Genomic DNA, 20,170 nt, shown 5'->3' with positions numbered 1-20,170 from the left:
TGCTACATCTAACTTTAGAACAAAAGAAATAGCTAGACTTGAAAGAATTCATTCATGACAAACATCATGACAAAGCAGCTTTGGGGATTCAAATATTCAGTAAGCTTAAGTTATACTTATTCACCATGTGTGATTATATAACATTAAACCAATGACATCACATACTCACCATATTTGTGAGTGTGGAAATAGTTTTGATTCAATATCAACCACGATCAAAACTTTACAACAACAATTTAAGTATTGTCAATTCACAATTGAATTAGGTAAGTCTATGTTACTTGACTAAAAAAATTTAATAGCTATTATTTACAGCATCACTATTTGCTCAATTACCTGGTACATAGAATCTGAGAAACTTCCATTCAACAAGTTTAGACATATTTGTATATGAGCAAATTTTCATGAAATTGACATTAATCAAAAAATATTTCAAGACATCTTCCCAAAATAGCAATCACAGGGATTCTTCATAAGTACAACTACTCCTCCAGAGATTGGTAAATCATGTACAGCAGGAGTTTATAGAATCTAAAACCAATAACCAACAACAAAGTTTAAAATAATAACAGCAGTATAAGTCTTTGTTTTGGTGTTGATCAAATACTGAATGCTGGACCATCACCAGACTGTAAGGAAACTGATCTTGGGTACAGTAGTGTTGCAAGGCAAAGCCACAATGAAAAGCTTGAATATCATTCAATTCCCCCAGCAGAATTTTCAATATATTGCATTTGGCCATAATATTTGACGATCCTTTGAGTGGGTCCCTGTACTATTTTATTATACCCTATCTAACACTCCCATGAACCACCGCGTTTTGCGACACATGGATTCTCGAGTGCAACCATTTTTAAGGTGTACGGGGTGTATACACTTCCCTAAAGGCTACCGAAATATTACTGTAATTTTTTAAGACTGCATACACCGCCCCCTCTTCCCTGAAAGTAAGCTAGGGCGTGACTGTTTAAACTTGAATAAATCTGAAATGCAAGGCGAAATTATATAAGAAAAAGTAAGAGTAAAAATATCATATTTTTACGTGTGCTTATATAATAAAATTTGATAAACATATCACCTGAAATACAAATAATCTGCAATAGCTCTCTTTGCGTGCATGTTGGCTCCCTGTGTTGACTCGCGTTCTTCCGGGATGTTGTACTTTGATCCTTGCAGGTGATAATGAATAATTCATAACAAATAAGTGAACAGGCAAGGGAAAGCACTGCACGCTTTCCAACCATTCCGTAAAAGCCCCTTTATCGTCTGTTTTCGAGGAAATAACTGTTCGATGGTAGCAAGATTGTACTTAGAACTATAACCCCCTCAGCGAGTGTTTCTCGGAAGAAAAGTATCAGCTTGATACGGTTCATTTCGCGCGATAACGCTAAATCGCTTGATGACTAGATCTGGGTGCTTGCGTGATCGAAAAAATACTGCACAGAGGGAACCAATCAGCGATTAAGATACTGTCCTGATATAAATGCTGACGCTCACGGAATTATTATAACATATCCCAATAGACAGAAAAGGCGCAATCGTATCACAGACCAGCCAAACAGCCAGCAAACTTTACAAGTTGCAAAACTTATTTATCTACCAAAATGAGTATCGGTTTTTTAGGTGCGGGAAAGATGGCTCAAGCAATGGCTCGGGGTCTTTTGGCATCTGGTGAGTCGTAACACTAAACTAGTATTGTTTTCAACCGTGAATGTCAGTATATGAATGTGGGGATACCGATCGCGTATAATAAAGCTACATAGTTAAAAGGAGAGACGAAAATAAACCGTTCCTATTCATACACAAATAAAACGCGTTCATAATTATCGATTCAGCCGGGGATGCAAACCGAGACATCGTAGCTGGTTGCTTTCACGCTCTACTTCACCTGTTTTTCACAAAGGGTTATACCTACAGACGGCCTTTGTACTTATTCGATTGAGTGCGGCTAGTTTACCTACCTAAACATGTTATAGACAATCGTATCATCCGTGCCCTGTATTCAATGCATGCAAATGAGTTGCGCTGACGTAAAGCCGGAACGGAAGCGTAAGTCTTATGTCGCCACAGGCGCCCCAAGTTCAGTGGTCGAACCCTCCGGGGTAAGAAAACGACACAGAGACTTCTTGTAAGACTTCACCCTTTATTATACACCAAAATCCACTAACCAATTCTTAATTTTTTTAAAACGTTTCTATGTACATATTGACATTAGTATCGAAGCGCTTTTTATACGAGAAGACCACTGAACTTGGGGCGCCTGTGGTGTCGCATGGTTTTACGCATGCTCAATTCAGTCTAGTGCGCAAACCCCCTCGACGAGCCAAAGTTAATTTATGCTTTTATGTTCCGCTTATGCATATGTCGATCCGGTTTTCACGCGACGTTAGCGTAGCATAGACGTAAAGATAATATCAAAACGTCTTGTTCTTCTTGCGCTTACGTCGAGCCGGTTCCCATGCGACATCAACTCTTATGCTTCCGTCTACGTCTACGCTTACGTCGCTCGTGAGAACCAACCAAGAGATCACACAGAAATAACTTTGCCCGTCCACCAGGAAACAACGGGAAAATAAAATCTCTAAATAAAATCTCTAAAAGTAAACCCTTCTGAAAAAGGCACGAAATAAGTTGCTTTTTGCTGCTCCAAGCATGGGCGTGCGCTATTGCCATCCAAAAGTCATGTGATCTCTTAGCACAAGACCCCTATTCTTTCATTTTCATTCCTATGTATTTACATTGAATATGGCTCATGGATGAAAAGTTTGAACTTTGCTAAAGAGATAATAATTCATGGTTTTCTTGTGCAGTACTGAAATTACTTGAATAAGCGCCTTCCGTTGCACCCCCAAAATAAGTGCGGCGCCTTAGAAGAAAAAAATGAATCAACGTCTGCCCCAAACAAGCGCCGTGCCTAAAAATTGTGTTGCACAATAGACAAATGATGGGGGGACTGTACGTTAGAAAGAGATTAATGCAATGTAAGTAGTAAAAAGTAGTACCCGCCACAACATTATAACATTAAATCTAGAGATGAATTGTACACTTCCCCCCAAATTATACAATTATAAAGTACTATAAAAAGCTTACTTTTTGTTATTACTCTATATTATTCTAGGTACTTTTACAAGAGAGCAAATAATTGCCAGCTCAATTGACGATATCACATCCAAGGAAATGCGGGTGAGCAAGAGTATAATAAGTCAGTAACAGTCTATGTATGTATGCATGTTAGGTGTAGATATTGGGTGTACATAAGTGAGGTTCAGACCTATGAGTGTGGAAAATAAAAAAAATAATTTGAGAATGCACAATGGGTCAAGGGTAGCAGCTATGCTTTAAAAGTGCAATATTTTTTTTAAATTATTAAAATGATTCACAGAAACAATAAGAAATAAATAAAATGCACAAATTACTCATAAATACTGAGCTCGGCTATCTCTTCTCATTCCAGGGTTTGGGTATTCATGTTACTGACAACAATTGTGAGGCAGCTGGTAATAAAGACATAGTGATTGTGGCTGTCAAGCCAAATGTAGTAAAAGATGTCCTGAGTGAAATTGCCCCTGTTATCACGCCAAAAAACCTGGTGGTGTCCATAGCTGCAGGAGTCAGTTTAAAATCCATGGAAAAGGTTAGAATATTATTATCTTTCATTTCTTTAAACAGTTCTAATCTTATCTTATCTGAAATGTTGTTCTGACCATCATCTGAGCAGGAAAACAAATAAAAAGCGGATTGAAGTTGTATGTTGTGGGCCTGTCTGAAAACAGGGTTTCCACAACAGCACAGCAGACCCTAGTTTTTCAGCAGATTGTTTTATTCCTTTTCTAGTTATACCACTTCCCTTTTGTTTGTACAGAATAATGCCTAACATCCCAACTCTTGTGTGTTCTGATTTCTTTCTCCAGTGTCTTCCCCATAAAAGCCGTGTAGTTCGAGTAATGCCTAACATTCCAACACTTGTACGGGCCGGTGCATCAGCCTATGCTTTGGGGCATAATGCTATTGGAGATGACTCTGAAACAGTCAAAAGACTAATGTCTGCAGTGGGATATGTTCAACAAGTGAGAGAGAAGGATGTTGCAGCTGTCACAGGGCTGAGTGGGTCAGGGCCAGCTTATGTGAGTGACAAAAAGAGGAACATTTCACTTATATGTGTTTGGAATTACAATCACTACTAAAACAGTAGCCGATATCATAATGATCATGTGACCTTGTTCTTGTTGCTAAGAAAATTAAAACAAACAAATTATCTAGACCTTAATATATATTCTGAATCCTAAAGGCATGTTTTACAACTTGAGAAAATTATAAATTAGAGCCATGTTGAGCACACAGGTGCTTCCATAGATATATGATTGTATGTGTAGGCAATGTGTAGGTCTGAGAAAATACTTAATACAATTAAAATGAAAAAAAAATAAATAAAACAACTCATCAAAATACTAAAACTCTCATTTTATTTCTATTTTAGTGTTTTATGGCAATTGAGGCATTAGCAGATGGTGGAGTGAAAGCTGGTTTGCCCCGACAAGTTGCAATAAACCTTGCTGCACATACTTTAATGGGCGCTGCCAAGCTTGTCTTGGAGACTGGGAAGCACCCTGGGGAGCTCAAAGATTCCGTTTGTTCCCCTGAGGGTTCTACGGCATATGCAATCCACTCTTTAGAGAGAGCAGGCCTTCGAGCAACACTTATGGATGCTGTAGATGCTGCTCTTAGAAGGACTATTGAACTTGGGAAAATAGATAAATTATAAATCATCATAGGGCATTCATACATAGGTAGCAATAGCATTCTTTTGAAGAACAAAACAAAAATTATCTATTTTTATCATGAGTGAATATTGTTCTTAAATATATTAGCAGATTTCAGAAGATTTAGACTATGTGATGTAAAAAGAAGTTAAAAAATAGTATTTATCAAGAGGAAGTCAAATTATTTTATATTATTTATGGAACATACAGGTTCATTATAGCATTAACAGCTAAATAAAGCATTACTCTGTACATGACATGTGAAAGCATGTTATATATTTACTACCAAGTTGAATTTAATACAATAAATTAATGGCAATCTCTAAGGTACTCTAAACAATGAAAACTAATAAAATGTCATCTGATTACAGTATCTTTTATTTATGTTGAAGCATCCCTTTAATGTCAGTTTGTCTATTGATACACTTCCTTCGAATGTTCTTTACATCCTCTCGCAAGATCCCTTTACACAGACCTTTTCCAGAGAGCCAGTCCATCAGATTCCACACTTAGTCATCAAAATCTATTTTTTCTTGTCTCACAGAAAACATTGTATATCCATCTATTACAAAGTAAAGGAAATATGAATATGAATTTGACTGTTTAAAAATAAACATGGTCAGTTAAGCCCAGGTTTAACCTGAATTTGGATAATCTCTATACACTGATTCTAATAGATTCTTTCGTCTCTTGTCTATTGAGGTTTCTGTCAGCCCTTTGGAAGAAAACCGGAGACATTGCCACTTTGAAGCTTAAAACAAACCAGTAAATGTCCTTGAATAAGATAGAAACATAATAGAGATGTTCTTGGCAAGAGGAGTGTTGGTGAGATGACTGCCAGTTGCATTTAAAGGCACCACAATGTTGAAGAAACATCACTGAAACAGTACTAGTGCAATGTTTCTATAAAATATAGTGGCCCCATTTAACCGCAAAAGCTCAAGTAACAGAATGAAGTTCAGGTATTCTTTCCATTTAAGACTTTATAGTAAAAGTTTTTTTTTAACCCAGGATTAAGACAGTTACAGGGTACAGGGTGGTGATTGTACAAGTAATTTAACATTTAATCTTAGAAACAAAAATGCAGAAATAACCGAAAAGGCCCCTTACAGACCCTGAGGCAGCAGAATTCACCTTCAATTACATAATCACTTTCAAAAGATAGTCAAAACTTTATGAATAGAAAAGGATTTGCTGAAGAGTAGCGGATTTGTCAAACAACAGTCATTCCCCCTTCAATCCTTCGACCGATGTCAAGTTTATGCCCCGTCACGAGCTTCTAAAAATGTAGATAAGTGATATTTGGTGTCAAATTGATATTCCACGCAGAGAAAAAGTCAGCAAAGATGGCTCAGAGAAAGCAAGGATACACACGCCAAACACAGTAGTCAGCAGTCCTGCGAATACCAAGCCGTTTCTTGACCTGAATTTAGACTGTAGTCTGCTTTTCTGGATCTGTTGTGCAGCATTTTTTAACAACTTTTCTTGGTTTGTACCAACGCTTTGAGATGGAGGAGCCATGTTGAAATCTCGATATTCACTGACCATTGTCTGCAGATTCAAGTGGCACAGAGCCTTCAGTGTCAAATTCAGCGGCTGGTTGCTATGCACTTGGAAATGACGTCATTCTCTCAAGAATACTGGCTTGTTATTGGTTATCTTCTCATTACAAGTCTGACATCGTGGTACCCAAAATAACGCACGTATAGCAGACATAAGGAATTTCGCTGAGTCACAGCGCAAGTGGCATGCTTTGAGCGCCTCGTTGGTGGTTACGTGGATTTTACGTGAAATTATAGTCACGAAATAAGGTCGTTTCTGGCCTACGGGACATAATTTTCCACATATTCGCTGTAAACAGTTTTTCTCTATATCCTACAAGAGAAAAGCAAGAGTTTAGTGGCTTGTTTCGAGATTTATCAAGAGCTATTGTCGCACCGTGAAAACTATTCAAGATGGTGGCGGGGAAGAAAGAGGAGAGCTTGCCATATCTTCTAATGCTTCTGTCTCTTCTGAGGCCGGAATTACAAGGCTACATAAAACCAGAACAAGCTGCACCAGTGATTCCAGTTGGAGGAAGCACGTACAATTTGACTGGGGCTGCATTCAATAGCCATCCATATAGTGCCACAAGTTTCAATAATTACTTTTTTTCATCGAAAGAGGCGAACGCAGCTGCGAATGGCAATGACCCTTTGAGTCAATATCTGAACTGGCCGCCGAATACGCAGTTTAACACTAGTGCGATAGCAATGATACTCGGCGAGCCCGGCCCAAGCTTTCGGCTGCCGTATGGGGACTCGGAAAGCGGGTACAGCTCGGATGAAGCTCTATCGCCATTGTCTGCGGCCAGCTACAGGTCCGCGTCGCCACCTTACACCAGCAATGATATGACCGGAATGCAGGGGGGTATTCCTGTTGAGGTTACTGAGCCTGGTGCTACTGGGTTCTCTTCAAACGGTGCTTTTAACCCAGAGGACTTTGTTGATTTGGACTTGTTTCAACTCGTAGATCAACCCAACAAACAAATCCTCGAGAACCCCGGAGCCGAACAACATGGCGTCAAACAGGAACCTTCAACCCCCACGAATAAAATGTGTCCTCAATCCTGCGCTGGCTTGTCTATGGGCAAATCCGCCACAAATGTGGACTTTACAAACCCATTTTCATTAGACCTTGGTATTGGAGATAAACATTTCGACCCATATTCCATCGATTTTGAAACAAACCAGACAACGCAATTCCCAGGGCTATCGGAGGCGGGGACATCCGTCGATATCGACTCTCTGATCGGCCTCGATTTCCCCCTCGAAATTCTAAATGAATTTCAACAAGAACCTGCAAATCAACTCGCCCAGTACCCTCTTGATGGAGACCAGAACTCCCGTAACAATGACAGTGGAATTCCTCTGCCTGGTGAGTTTTTTAATGATAAAAAATAAGATATTTTAGTTGGCGGGAATAATGTAATTGTTTCATATTGCGTGCACCTACTCACGGTTATACCTGCGACGATTTACATACGACAGTAAAGTCAAAAATAGGTGGAAAAACGTAGAAATAATGTTTAAGTAACAAAGATTATTACAATTCGAGAAGAAGTAATATTTAGTAGGTTCTAATTTTATAATAATCCAACTGTCTTCAGTTTCCATGATACCCATATATGGAAGGATCTGCTCCCTCAGTCACGTGATGTTATGACTCTTAGTTTCATCTCGACGCATTTTTAGGCTCTACGAATGCATTTAAAAAACTGTTTTTGAAATTGTCTTGGGTAATTAGTTCAGAATTTTAGGTTTAGAAAGTTGAAGAATAACCGTTTGCTCCTATTTTTAAGGTAATGCAGGTCCAGTGACCTCGCAAAGCAGCACAAACCCAGAACTGCCTTCTTTCAGTCAAGCCCTTCAGCCTCTCTCAGACCAGCAAGCCAGCAAAGCAAGATCAGTATTCAAGTCGAATGCTGGAACGTCAACATCAAAGGGAAAGAAAGCTGTTGCCTCAAAAAAGGTTTTGGCATCAAAAGCAGATGCTGACTCATTGGACATTGGTGTGTCAGAGGAAAAGATTGTTGAGATGTCTGTCGCTGAATTCACCACATTCCTGGAAAAGCTGTCAGATGCACAAGCTAAGTATGTGAGGGATGTTAGAAGACGTGGCAAGAATAAGGAAGCAGCGCGCATTTGTCGAAAACGCAAGATGGACGCCATTGAAACACTGGATGACGAGATAACTCGACTAAAACAACAGAGACAAAGCATGTTTGATGAGCGAAAAGACTTACAGCAGGAAACTGCTGAACTGAAAAGAAAGATCAGTGAACTAGAAAGCTCTTTATTCAGTAGTTTTAGGGATGACAATGGTCGCCCTCTGTCTTCTGAAGAATATTCCTTGTTTCAGGGCTCTGATGGAGCTGTCTTCTTAGGCAAGAACATTGCAAGTAAAGAGAAAAAGAAAGAGAAAAGTAGCTAGTGTTAAAATAAATACGTATCCAGCATGTAATCTATTGAATAATTTTACAAGCAACGCTTAGCCAAGTTTTAGAATCACTTAGAAACTCAATGATGAAAATGAAATTTGGTTGTCAAAATTGCAAACTTTGTCTCCATCAGCATATTGGTTTCTCCCTACTTTTGTAAATAGACTTATTATATTCCTAAAGAAAATGTACATATTGTGAATACTTTCTTTTATTATGATAGCACTAACAAAAAGCTATCAAGTTCCAAGGATGGGTTTGGTTTTTGCCATACAATGGCTAACATTGTCTTTTATAAAGATAGTTAGGTAACTCCCTGCTTCAAGCAATTTCTATTCAAACCAGTTTGTTCCACTTGAGTTATGAACCAGTAAATGGGTTCTGCACTATTACTTCGTCTTCCTTAGCTCCCGAGTGTTATTTTGTTTGAGTTGGGATTAAAAGGATAAAAATAAACAATGTAAAAGCGAAGGATTTGTAAAGAAAAATAATTGCTTATTTTTGTGTTTGTTATTTTGTACCTCTCACATAATTTTGGATGATGCAACGTTCAGAGATCTTGCATGATTCATGTACTTGAATTATTTTCATGTACTTGAATTATTTATGCGCAGTCATGACGCCTTATGATGTCACGTGCTGTCCATGTAACATGTCGTGACACGTGTGATAGTCGGGTTAGCGCTGGCGCAAGCATAGCCATACTTGGCCACTGCATAGAATCGAATCCATGGGGGGAGTAATGGTGTGTATTAGAACCAGAACGAAGACAGTTCTTTTCATATGCAAAAGAAGATGTGAATCGTTAATAGGCTTGAACTAACAGATCACGTAACTTTTTGGGTCATTCGCGCGCGTTCTCCAGAGCGGTAAACAACAAAAAGCAACTTCTTTAGCACTTACGAATAAACCAGAAAGTTTTTTCTTAACAGAAAGAGCTTATTTTCGTTGAAATATATATTTTTATTTTTTATCGTTCTTTAGCGTGACGGACGCAATCACGTGGTCAATGCATAAGTCGCAACCAAAATCTCATATGCCTGACAAAACCTTTTTTTTATAAGAAACTTTTTTATAAAACGTCCAGCCTGGGATTTCACCAAAATTTAAGAACATACCGAGGCTCAGATAGCAGAAACTTTTTTTTAGTTCTGATGTGTTCTAAAATGCAGAATCAAATTGTGCTCATAGTAACAACCTTATTATTGCTATCGATCATTAGTGTAATTCTCTTCCTAATAATTAATAGGGTATCATATTCTTATATACATTAAAATTTTAAAACATCGTTATGAACATATTCAGCCTTCAAATGTCCAAAAATAAGAACGGCCAAGCCTCAACTGAAAATTAAACGTTCTTATATAAAAAAAAAGAAAGATTGTAATGCATCTAAGTCTACAAAAATTGTTAGTTGTAATTTCTTCTCGAGAAGTCTGAAGGCCCTGGTACCCATGACTATAAAATCTTAAAAATCTCAATAATATTCGTCCTTTGCTGTTGTGTCGATGAAATCCTGAGCTATTTGGGCCACAGGTAGCCCAAGCTCTTTATAAGTCCCCATCGATTTTACGGTAAATATAGGGCGAAAATCAAAATTAGGAAAAACTTGAATCTTGAAAAAGGCGCTTTAATACGGCCAAAAACACGCAAAAAGTAAACATAAACACAACACTAGACTACACACGTCTTTTCAACTAGCTGTGTTTTATTTTTCACTAATTTTGTTTTTCGCCCTATGTTTACCGTAAAATCAATAGTGACAAATAAAGAGCTTGGGCTACCTGTGTTTGGGCGAGTAGTGACACTAAAAGCGGTTGATAGGCAGACCAGTGCGTGACACTAAAAGCGGCTGAAAGGCAGACTATAGAATGAACGGCTCCGTGTGTTTATTACAAACTAAAACCGCATTCACACCAGCACTTAAACCAGTTCAAAGGTGGTTTAATTAAACTGGTTTGGGTCTTAATCTCCCAAGAGTCGACACCAAGAACAAAACTGAATAGAGATTTGCTAACTGTTACTACTAGTCTTAGTCTCGCGCGATATTTATTCTGCTCATCCGGGACCTTTTATACAAAAAATTTCCCGCCAAATTCCTTCACATGATCAGTTGTTCGAGGCTTTGCTGTGGATTTTCGCAATGGATGTCGCTGATCGAACGACAGGAACGGCAAATGTTCGCGATGAGCTGGCTGATCGATGTCAAAAACTCTTCCAGGATTTTTTAGAAGAGTAAGTTTTGCTCTGTTTTCGTCGATTTGTTGTGTTAGCGAGGGAATGATCGATGAAACCATTTCCGAAACTCGTTCCTTGAAACCACATGGCCGTGTAGCAAGAGAAATTGAAAGATATTTACACTATAAGATGCTACGTTTGCAAGGTTTAATTTGAGGTTTATCTTTAAACTCGTACATTTTTTGAAAATGAAGTGGTTTGTTTGGTTTAATTTCAAGCGACTTCTGTATTTTGTTCCAACAAGTCCTTGTTGTGTGTATATTTTTTTTTCTGTGATGTACCAATTTACGACTACACCAAAAGTCAGATAAAAATATTTTATTAAGCTTTAACATATCTCAAACACAGTGTATTTGTCAATGTAACTCCTACTTATTCTAATCCTCTGCCACCCCCCAGTTGACTACTGATCTTATCAAAATCTGAATATTTTTCGTAGTAAAGTTTGAATCCTTTCTGAGTTTTGTGATGTTATTGATTTATATTTTTTAGCTAGAATGTATTTATGTCTGTTTTTATGCCAGTGCTTCCAGCTTTTATTGTAACCAATAAGAGAAGGGCAAAAAATTTGATTGACATCAACCAATGCACAATTTTTGACACCAGTTAGAGTCCTCATCAGTGCATGTTTTTTATTTCACTTTTTTTTTCAAAGTGCTTTTTTAATCAAAGAAATTAATCAATGTTTTTTGAAGTTCAGAAGTATAACAACCAAAGCTCAAAGAAATTTCATTATTTTAATTTTTAAAAAGTCTGACCATTTGCTACAGCTTACTGTTGCTGTGAATCACTGTGAAAAGAAAATAATATGTGGAATGCTACTATTTCCCTAATTGTCATAGTGCATATCTTACTATGGGGTCCTCAACAGGTCCGCTCTTACTCCCTTATCACATGTGATCACTGCAGCCTTAAGCAAGTAGCTTCCCATACTCCCTATATACCTATGTTTACAATTGGCCTTACCATGTCAGAGATTGCAGTGTAATGAGATTGGTATCTAAAATAATTTTGAATGCTTTGCCCCTGTCAAATATGTAATATTCTCAAAGGTTCCTATTAATCATATCAATCAATAATGCATTGTTTTTGGCAGCTTTTTTCAGAGCTTCAAAAAGTCAAAACATTGACCAAAGTCTAGGCAACTGCATGTATTGTATTTGATTTACACCCTAATAGTGGACAGTTTGTCTCTGGATTTGGATTATCCAGTCCTTAGAATAGTAAAAGCAACAAAGCCATGCATTTTTTGCCCCTATAAGCTGAATTTAATAAAAGTTGTTGTGTTAACTATTTTGTTGTCCAGGTTTGAGCTTGACGGAGAAGTGAAGTACCTTGCTGATGCACAGGAACTGATTCGTCCAGAAAGAAATACACTTGTGGTCAGCTATCAAGATGTTGAATCATATAATGCTCAGCTAGCAACTCTTATTCAAGAAGACTATTACAGGTGTGTTTGTTGGGTATGACTTTTAAAGTGTGACAAATGCTACCTGTGGCAACTAAGTTTTGAAAACAATAACCAATCAGGATGAAAGTACCGTAATGATTTTAAAAAGCGCCCTCTTTGAAGTAAGTGCCCCATCTCATCCCCTCTAAACAAATATCAACAAATGCACCACTTGAACGTTGTAAATTTACATTGACATTCTCACATTACAACCAGGCCTATTTATTATTCCTCCTATAAGTGCAAGTTTTGTTCTCAGTCCATTCAGAAGCTGGTACTTTTTGCCAAATTGAAATAAGCTCCCCCTCCCCAATAAGCGCCACCTCTCCAATTAGCGCCCATCTAAAGACCCAAAAAAATTAAATAAGTACCCCGTCCGCTTATTAGAATCATTATGGTATCACAAATTTGTTGTCATTAGTAACACATACTGATGCATTTTTTGTGTGATGTTGATTTGCTGATAATGTTTATGTAGATCAAATAGTTCCAATATTGCATCCTTATTGATTAAACTTTTAGAACCATCAAGAAAGTTGATTTGATGCTTCAGGTACTTTCACTGATCAAAAATAATTTCAACAAAAAGAAGATTATTCCCTCATTATTTTTTTCATTTCAGGGTGTTTCCCTATTTGTGCCAAGCAGTGAGAAACTTTGCAAGGGATAGGGGACAAGTTCCTCCAAATAAGGAGTTTTATGTGAGCTTTATTGACTTACCCACCCGACACAAGTAAGCATTCAAACCATTCTAGATATTTGAAAACAAAATATGTGAAATTTAACATTAACAAGTAGCTTGTTAGATTGCTTTTAAATTGGTTTCTCTTGGTTTATTTTGCTATAGAATCAGGGAATTGACTAGTCAGAAGATTGGAAGCTTGTTACGCATCAGTGGTCAGGTTGTAAGGACACACCCAGTTCATCCTGAACTTGTAACAGCAACATTCACTTGTCTCGATTGCCAGACAGTTATCAAAGATGTAGAACAGCAATTTAAATATACTCAGGTAATTGAGTGATGTTTCAGCCCATGGCTAGACAGGGTTCTGATAATTCTAAAATTACTTTTTCTTGCAGCCTACAGTTTGCAGGAACCCTATTTGCCAAAACAGAGCTCGCTTTGCGCTGGACATCAATAAGTCGCGTTATGTGGATTTTCAAAAAGTACGCATACAGGAAACACAGGCGGAGTTACCAAGGGGCTGTATCCCTAGAAGGTCAGCAAAGATTCTTAACAACAAAACAGGGCAGAAAATTTGAGATGTTTACTAACCTTCTTCAACTTTAGTGTGGAAGTGATTCTTCGTGCCGAGGCAGTAGAGCAGGCCCAGGCTGGGGACAAATGTGATTTTACTGGAACTTTGATTGTGGTACCTGACATTGCGCAGCTTGCAACACCAGGTGAGGCTCTTATTAATTAACCTGTTAGCTCATATAGTGTGGTTTAGTCAGCAAGCATTGTATGTGACATGGCTCAGATCAAAATTGTACACTACAACTTTTCAGTCTGCAACATTTCAAAAATCATTTTTATGATTGTGTTGTAGTGGTTGGCTTGATTTATACACTCTACAACCCAAGCTGATTGCTTGACATGTTGCATACAGCAAAATCCTGTTGTCTTAATTAGCCTTAAAGTGCCCGTAGCATTAAACTCTCAATTTCCGGGTTTTCTGGGTTTACCAATATATCAGTAGTTTAGGACTTGAAAACAAACCATACCAAGTTTTATTGCCATACGACAAAGCTCGTGGTTTTGCTGGCTTTTAAATGTAAATAATACCACACTCTAGAGTGAAAAGTGACCCCACTTTTCGAAAGCGCCAGGCGTTCCTCGTTGGTTCAGGAATCCTGAAGGGCACCTTTTCTATCATTTTAGGGCCTTGTTTTACCCTGTTACCAGAGTAATATCATTTTTTTTCTTATTCAAAATGATCATCTGTATAATTATAAATAAAATATTTCCGAGATAGGTGTCTAATTGTGTGTTTTTTTAAATTAGGCCTTTTCCCTTATTTCTAAGAAAAATTTGTGGATAGAATTTGCTTAAACATTAGTTTTTTTTCAGTTTTTGAGTTAACAAAAGCAGGGATGCAGTTCTAATTGGATTGAATCATTATGAGGCCTCAAATCAATTGCTGCCACCATGTAACGAAAAGCTATTTAGAGTTTCTATAGGCTTTATTGCGGATTCGTGGTCAATTTGTTTGTCTTATTTATGCTCAGTCTATTTTTACAAACTGACCCCGGTGTCATATATCAATACTGTGATATCCAAGGCACGTGGGGGAGCAGTGACTAATTGCATAACAAAATCACTAATAACAAATCACTAACTGAACATAACAATATTGTTACACCAATTATCGTCAATTATCAATGATAAAAAAAAGCCTGAAAATTTTAAATCTTTTAAGTTTTATATTACCAATTCTTAACTGTAGTCAACCACAAATATTAATCTATCTAATTTGAAATTTAGAGTTCCTATGCTCAACGCTATAAAAAATGACCCCCTTCCAAAAATGAGCAATCTATTTTGTCCACGTCAAATTAAATACAATGATTATTGGTCACAGTTTTGTGTAAAAATGGGTTTTGCAAAGGTATACATAAGTGGAGCTGAGTGTCTTTAGAAAGAAAGTTAACTGCTCTTCGTGAAAGGCTTAAGAATTGTTTAGTGCTGAACAATTAGTCTACCAACTTCTTCTGTTGATGCTGTGAAAAAGAACTTGCATAAATCACACTGGATAGAACAATGACCACAATAATACTCGGTTTATCATGGTTTTGTATTGTTTTAGGTACTAGAAGTGAAACAGGTCAAAGGCAAACCTCAGGAGAGGGGTACGAGGCTGAAGGTGTCAGGTAATAGCTTAATTATTGCTCTTCAGTGTTATTGAAGATGGTTCCTTATTAGTAACTTTTCTTGCAGGGGTTTGAAGGCTCTCGGTGTGCGTGACCTAACCTATAGACTCTCATTCCTGGCATGTAGTGTCCAAGCGACAAACCCCAGGGTAAGATCCTTAATGATGCCCAAACAAAGCTTTACCCACCCTTGCCCTAATTTCTGTGACAGACTGACCACAGCCACACGGTTTTCACACCCATACACAACCAGGATGCATTCACCGACCCTTTGCTAACAGGCCCATGTCCAGAGGCTCATGTGAAGAGATGAGTTTTAATCTGGTTGCCCCTTCGTTGGTAGATACATGGTTAATTTTATGTGTGTATTTGGATAGAAAAAAAGTTTCTAGATGGATCTAGGGACCTAAAGAGCTAAAGATACTGATGTGAACTTAATGGATCTGTGGTCAGTGAATTACTACCCTGGACACCACACTGCGTTTTTCTCTAGACACCCCTCTGACTAAATTACTGCCTGGTTCATAGATTGTTGTATTGTATTTGTATTGTTTTAATTGATTATTCATCTCTCTTACTTGTTTGATGACAGTTTGGAGGCAAAGATCTAGATGGCGATGACATGACAGCAGAGGGTATTAAAAAGCAGATGACACCACAAGAATGGCAAAAGATCTATGAAATGAGCCGAGATAAAAATCTATACCAGAATATCATCAATAGTATCTTCCCAACCATACATGGTAATCACACTGAATGAAAAGACAGGTTAATTGTATTGACTACTTTTTTAGAAAAGCTTTTTGCTAATTTTATTATTATTTTTTTTTGCTTTTTCCTGTTTAGGGAATGATGAAGTCAAGCGTGGGGTGTTGTTAATGTTGTTTGGTGGTGTACCCAAAAAGACGCTTGAGAAGACCAGTCTCCGTGGAGATATCAACATTTGTGTTGTTGGGGATCCAAGTACTGCTAAGAGTCAATTCCTTAAACATGTTGAAGAATTCAGCGCCAGAGCAGTGTACACATCAGGGAAGGCTTCTAGTGCAGCCGGTCTCACAGCAGCTGTTGTCAAAGATGAGGAGTCTTCTGAATTTGTGATAGAAGCAGGAGCCATGATGTTAGCAGATAATGTAAGCTTTTACCATCATCATCGTCATCATCATCATTGATACCTATACCCTGGTCACGCAGAATAACTTCTTACTGTAGTAGAAGTTGTTTTTTTAGAAAACCAGTGTCTGTTTGATTTCCAATCCCACTACTGTTATTTAATACAGGGTGTTTGCTGCATTGATGAGTTTGATAAAATGGATCCACGTGATCAAGTTGCAATCCATGAAGCAATGGAACAACAGACTATCTCTTTGACCAAAGCTGGTGTTAAGGTGAGAATATCTAGTTCACATTCCCAGATTGACAAAAAAGCATCTTTAACATCAAAGATAGTAAAAAAAATAGCAATTTTCAATAAAATATTAAGACAATGACGCTTTTCTGACAGGCTTCATTGAATGCAAGGACATCTGTCTTAGCTGCTGCAAACCCTATTGGTGGAAGATATGACAGGACTAAATCACTAAAGGTATTGCATTATTTTGATCATACTGATGTTGCATTTACTGCCTTTACGTTCATCATTTCTATAATATGATAAATCAAATTTTAATACCATTGTGATTTAATTTATTTTCAGCAAAACCTTAACATGTCGGCTCCAATCATGTCCCGATTTGATCTGTTTTTTATATTGGTTGATGAATGCAATGAGGTATGTGGAAGTTAAAAGCACTCCTGTAGTGTAGTATCAATATTATCTGATATTATATATGTCAATGCCCAAATCATTATACTTTTCAACTACATCTAGGTTGTTGACTATGCTATTGCACGGCGAATAGTTGACCTGCACAGTCGACGAGAGCAGTCTGTTGAAAGGGTTTATGCTGTGGTGAGTTATCCCTTTTCATCCTGATTTAATCATTAAATGTATTTTTCAATTGTTTAGCTTATGCTGAGAGGTCATGTATTTTTTTTTCAGGATGAAGTTCAGAGATATCTTACATTTGCAAGACAATTTAAACCCACTGTAAGTCGAGAATCTTCTATCATTTCATATAGGTGTGTTGTATTGGGTATTATTGGGAACCAAATTGTTGTCATACTCATTAGCAAAATAAAGAAGTCTTGTGGGAAAGCCATCTTGGAAGTGAGCCTTCATTCCCTCTCCTCCCCCAATTACCCAAAATATTACTGTAGAGGCACTTTTTTTGAATCTGTAAATTGAATTTATTTCTTTATAAGCAGGCCTTTGATGCTGATTTTGTGCCAGTTATCCCTCCAGCATTGAATATTGTGTTGTCATTCATCGTATCTCTGTGCAATTTTAGATAACAAAAGAAGCACAGGACTACATGGTTGAGCAGTATAAGCACCTGAGAGAAAGAGATGGCTCAAGTACGATTACACCTTTTTTATATTCACGCTTAAATCGGATTGTACTTTATTATTTTATCTTATCAGGTTTTACTTTGTTTTGTATCTTAAAGGTACAACTAAGTCAGCCTGGAGAATCACAGTTCGGCAGCTAGAGAGTATGATCAGGCTGTCAGAAGCCATGGCAAGACTTTACTGTCAAGACAAGGTTGGACTAATTCTTTGGGATATTATGAGTGTTAGTCAGTCTTTTTCTGTGTAGCTAGCAGTGTTTCTCATTGTTTTGCATTTGAGTGGACCTTGCAGTTGGGCAGGGTGATTCTTTTTAACTCTTCTGGCCAAGGGCCTATTAGATCCACATTTTGTGTCAAGCATGGTATTGAAATTTGCTGATTATTTCAGGTTGAGCCAAAACATGTCAAAGAGGCATACAGACTACTCAACAAGTCGATCATTCGTGTAGAGACCCCTGACATACAGTTTGATGAAGAAGGTGAAGAAGGTTAGTAACAATGTCCTGAAATAGCTTCCTGCTTTTACCTATAACATCCTATAATATTTTGGATTGTGGAAGGCTTTGTAGTTGCTCTGTGGATTGTATGGATAAACTGTCCACCAGTAATATTTGTACAGTATCTTATTCTAAGGTCTCTTTTGCAGATATGGAGACAGATAACAATGAAGAAACTCAACCATCGCAGAACGGAATAAATGGCACTGTGAATGGTAATAATGGTGAAGCGACAACCACAGAGAGTGTTGCTGACCATTCTACCAAGCCCAAGCTGAGACTGACCTTTAAGGAGTACAAAGAGATGGCTAATCTTCTTGTGTTCCACATCCGACGCGAAGAGGAAAAGTCTGAAGATGAGCAGTCAAAAGGTATGCAGAGGTTCAGGTGTACTCATGTATTAAGCTACCACAGGATCTTTTCAAAGATCACAGAAGAGCTTGCCTTCAGTCCAACCCGTCATAATATATCCAAGGAAAGGCTTTCCATAAGAATGGAATGCTTTCAGACCTGCTTTCAACGCTTTTCAAACCTGATGGTAAAGTTATTATAGTGGAGCTCTGATGAGCTGAACCCTTTAGGTCAATTAATTTCATTTTTTTTTCTCTTTGTTCAGGTCTTCGCAGAAGCAGGGTTGTCAACTGGTACCTGGGAGAAATCCAGTCAGAGATAGAAACAGAGGAGGAACTAGCTGAGAAGAAGATGCTTGTTGATAAAGTGCTTGACAGACTTATACACAATGTAAGTTGACCTTTAATGTACTTTTTCAGTTTGTATGCTGATTTAGACAGCATGATCTCGTCGTATACGACTTGCTCCCAACACCTCTACAACTCGAGTTGTAGTTAATGGTGAGTCAGGCTCGACGCCCTTAGAAAGCTTGTCTGTGGAAGTCGTAGGCAGGTCGCATACGACTAAAAAATACTGCCTAAATCAGCCTCGAGAATGCCAGTCGTTTCGTTCATAAATTTAATAAAGGTTTGATTTTAAAAAGACGATAACATACACAACACTGCTCCAGCAACTTGGTAATGATCATTTAGGATGCACAAAGATCAATGAGTTTTTTTACCGTGTAAAGTAGGCTCGAATGTTACAGAAGTCATAAGACGATTTAATCAATTATTAATTTTAATCAATAAAAAACCCTCAGATTGTGAAAAACTCGTGTTATGTAAATTATATACTCGATGTCCGTTGTCTGATTGTTATTCTGCGTTCGAATAGTAAAAAAGGTAACCCTCGATTAGGAGTTATAGCAGTTATTTTCGGCGTCGTCTTCGTATGCACCTTCAGTGTTTTATTGTTTGTTTTTCGTTGTAGGATGGGGTTATCCTTGAATTAAAGAGCTGGAAAGAGTCCGACAAAGAAAAGGAAGGCGAGAAAGACGAGGAGGAGGAGGATCCACTTCTCGTAGTTCACCCGAACTACCTCTTGGAGTAGAGGAAAAAGATTAGATGTGCGTCTAAGGGTTTTCGGCCATTTTGGAATTGCATGAAGTTTGTTGTCATTGTATTAAGTGCTTTGGCTACATCACCATAACAGGATTGTATACCGTGTTTCACTTATGGACGTTGCTTATTATGTCACTCATGCGAAAACACTGGACACTTTCAGATCGAATGCAGGTAGCCCTTTTTGGCTTTTCATACCAAAATTTACACGCGCTGTATGTGTATAGATCAGGCTGTGTTTTGTATAAAGTCATAAGTATAATGTGTGTCATAAGTGTAATGTCTTATTAAAACATATCCAAATAAGGCTTTGAATGCCATATCGTGTTGCTTATCTTTTAATATTTAAGCCGCTCAACAAATAGTGTTTTTAAAACATTATGTATGAGGATTAAACATACTTGTATAAACCGCAGTTTCCCCATTCACCGTAAGATGATTGAAAGTCTCGTTTTCCTCCTTGGATTTCCCAAT

At 37.7% G+C, this 20,170-nt stretch overlaps 3 protein-coding genes and 2 long non-coding RNA genes across 5 annotated transcripts; 3 read left to right on the top strand and 2 right to left on the bottom strand.

Moving 5' to 3' along the window:
• Positions 1–74: 74 nt before the first annotated feature.
• Positions 75–1,212, bottom strand: LOC125561054. The gene is made up of 2 exons (XR_007307066.1): positions 1,079–1,212; positions 75–983 (listed from the first exon to the last, which is right to left on the bottom strand). It is a non-coding gene; the product is annotated as an uncharacterized LOC125561054 (long non-coding RNA).
• Positions 1,213–1,539: 327 nt separating this feature from the next.
• LOC5505226 (pyrroline-5-carboxylate reductase 2) lies at positions 1,540–5,130 on the top strand. The gene is made up of 5 exons (XM_001626023.3): positions 1,540–1,671; positions 3,119–3,183; positions 3,455–3,634; positions 3,912–4,124; positions 4,478–5,130. The coding sequence occupies exons 1-5, from the start codon at positions 1,605–1,607 to the stop codon at positions 4,760–4,762; spliced, it is 810 nt and encodes a 269-aa protein (XP_001626073.2). The 5' UTR covers positions 1,540–1,604; the 3' UTR covers positions 4,763–5,130.
• On the bottom strand, positions 4,447–6,327 carry LOC116613038. The gene is made up of 2 exons (XR_004294065.2): positions 6,131–6,327; positions 4,447–5,322 (listed from the first exon to the last, which is right to left on the bottom strand). It is a non-coding gene; the product is annotated as an uncharacterized LOC116613038 (long non-coding RNA).
• A 145-nt stretch (positions 6,328–6,472) lies between these two features.
• LOC5505214 lies at positions 6,473–9,200 on the top strand. Its single transcript, XM_032373624.2, has 2 exons — positions 6,473–7,676; positions 8,101–9,200. The coding sequence occupies exons 1-2, from the start codon at positions 6,716–6,718 to the stop codon at positions 8,730–8,732; spliced, it is 1,593 nt and encodes a 530-aa protein (XP_032229515.2). The 5' UTR covers positions 6,473–6,715; the 3' UTR covers positions 8,733–9,200.
• A 1,627-nt stretch (positions 9,201–10,827) lies between these two features.
• On the top strand, positions 10,828–20,016 carry LOC5505213 (zygotic DNA replication licensing factor mcm6-A). Its single transcript, XM_048724040.1, has 21 exons — positions 10,828–10,974; positions 12,284–12,427; positions 13,050–13,160; positions 13,275–13,437; positions 13,508–13,647; positions 13,719–13,831; positions 15,235–15,298; positions 15,366–15,447; positions 15,891–16,041; positions 16,145–16,428; positions 16,576–16,683; positions 16,800–16,880; positions 16,992–17,066; positions 17,166–17,246; positions 17,337–17,384; positions 17,686–17,752; positions 17,845–17,939; positions 18,134–18,233; positions 18,392–18,613; positions 18,859–18,983; positions 19,566–20,016. Exons 1-21 carry the CDS (start codon positions 10,883–10,885, stop codon positions 19,683–19,685), a joined length of 2,466 nt encoding a protein of 821 aa, XP_048579997.1. The 5' UTR covers positions 10,828–10,882; the 3' UTR covers positions 19,686–20,016.
• The last annotated feature ends 154 nt before the right edge of the window (positions 20,017–20,170 follow it).

The sequence above is a fragment of the Nematostella vectensis genome, chromosome 2, assembly GCF_932526225.1.
Source record: "Nematostella vectensis chromosome 2, jaNemVect1.1, whole genome shotgun sequence".
NCBI classification, from domain to species: domain Eukaryota; kingdom Metazoa; phylum Cnidaria; class Anthozoa; order Actiniaria; family Edwardsiidae; genus Nematostella; species Nematostella vectensis.
This window is presented reverse-complemented; position numbering and strand designations above follow the sequence as displayed.

Coding starts and splice junctions, on each gene's coding strand:
- LOC5505213 (XM_048724040.1), top strand. CDS start 10,883: ATGGATGTCGCTGATCGAACGACAGGAACGGCAAATGTTCGCGATGAG. Junction 15,448..15,890: donor TCCAAGCGACAAACCCCAGG/GTAAGATCCTTA, acceptor GTTTGATGACAG/TTTGGAGGCAAAGATCTAGA. Junction 16,042..16,144: donor TATCTTCCCAACCATACATG/GTAATCACACTG, acceptor TTTCCTGTTTAG/GGAATGATGAAGTCAAGCGT.
- LOC5505226 (XM_001626023.3), top strand. CDS start 1,605: ATGAGTATCGGTTTTTTAGGTGCGGGAAAGATGGCTCAAGCAATGGCT. Junction 1,672..3,118: donor TCGGGGTCTTTTGGCATCTG/GTGAGTCGTAAC, acceptor ATATTATTCTAG/GTACTTTTACAAGAGAGCAA. Junction 4,125..4,477: donor GTGGGTCAGGGCCAGCTTAT/GTGAGTGACAAA, acceptor TTTCTATTTTAG/TGTTTTATGGCAATTGAGGC.
- LOC5505214 (XM_032373624.2), top strand. CDS start 6,716: ATGGTGGCGGGGAAGAAAGAGGAGAGCTTGCCATATCTTCTAATGCTT. Junction 7,677..8,100: donor CAGTGGAATTCCTCTGCCTG/GTGAGTTTTTTA, acceptor CCTATTTTTAAG/GTAATGCAGGTCCAGTGACC.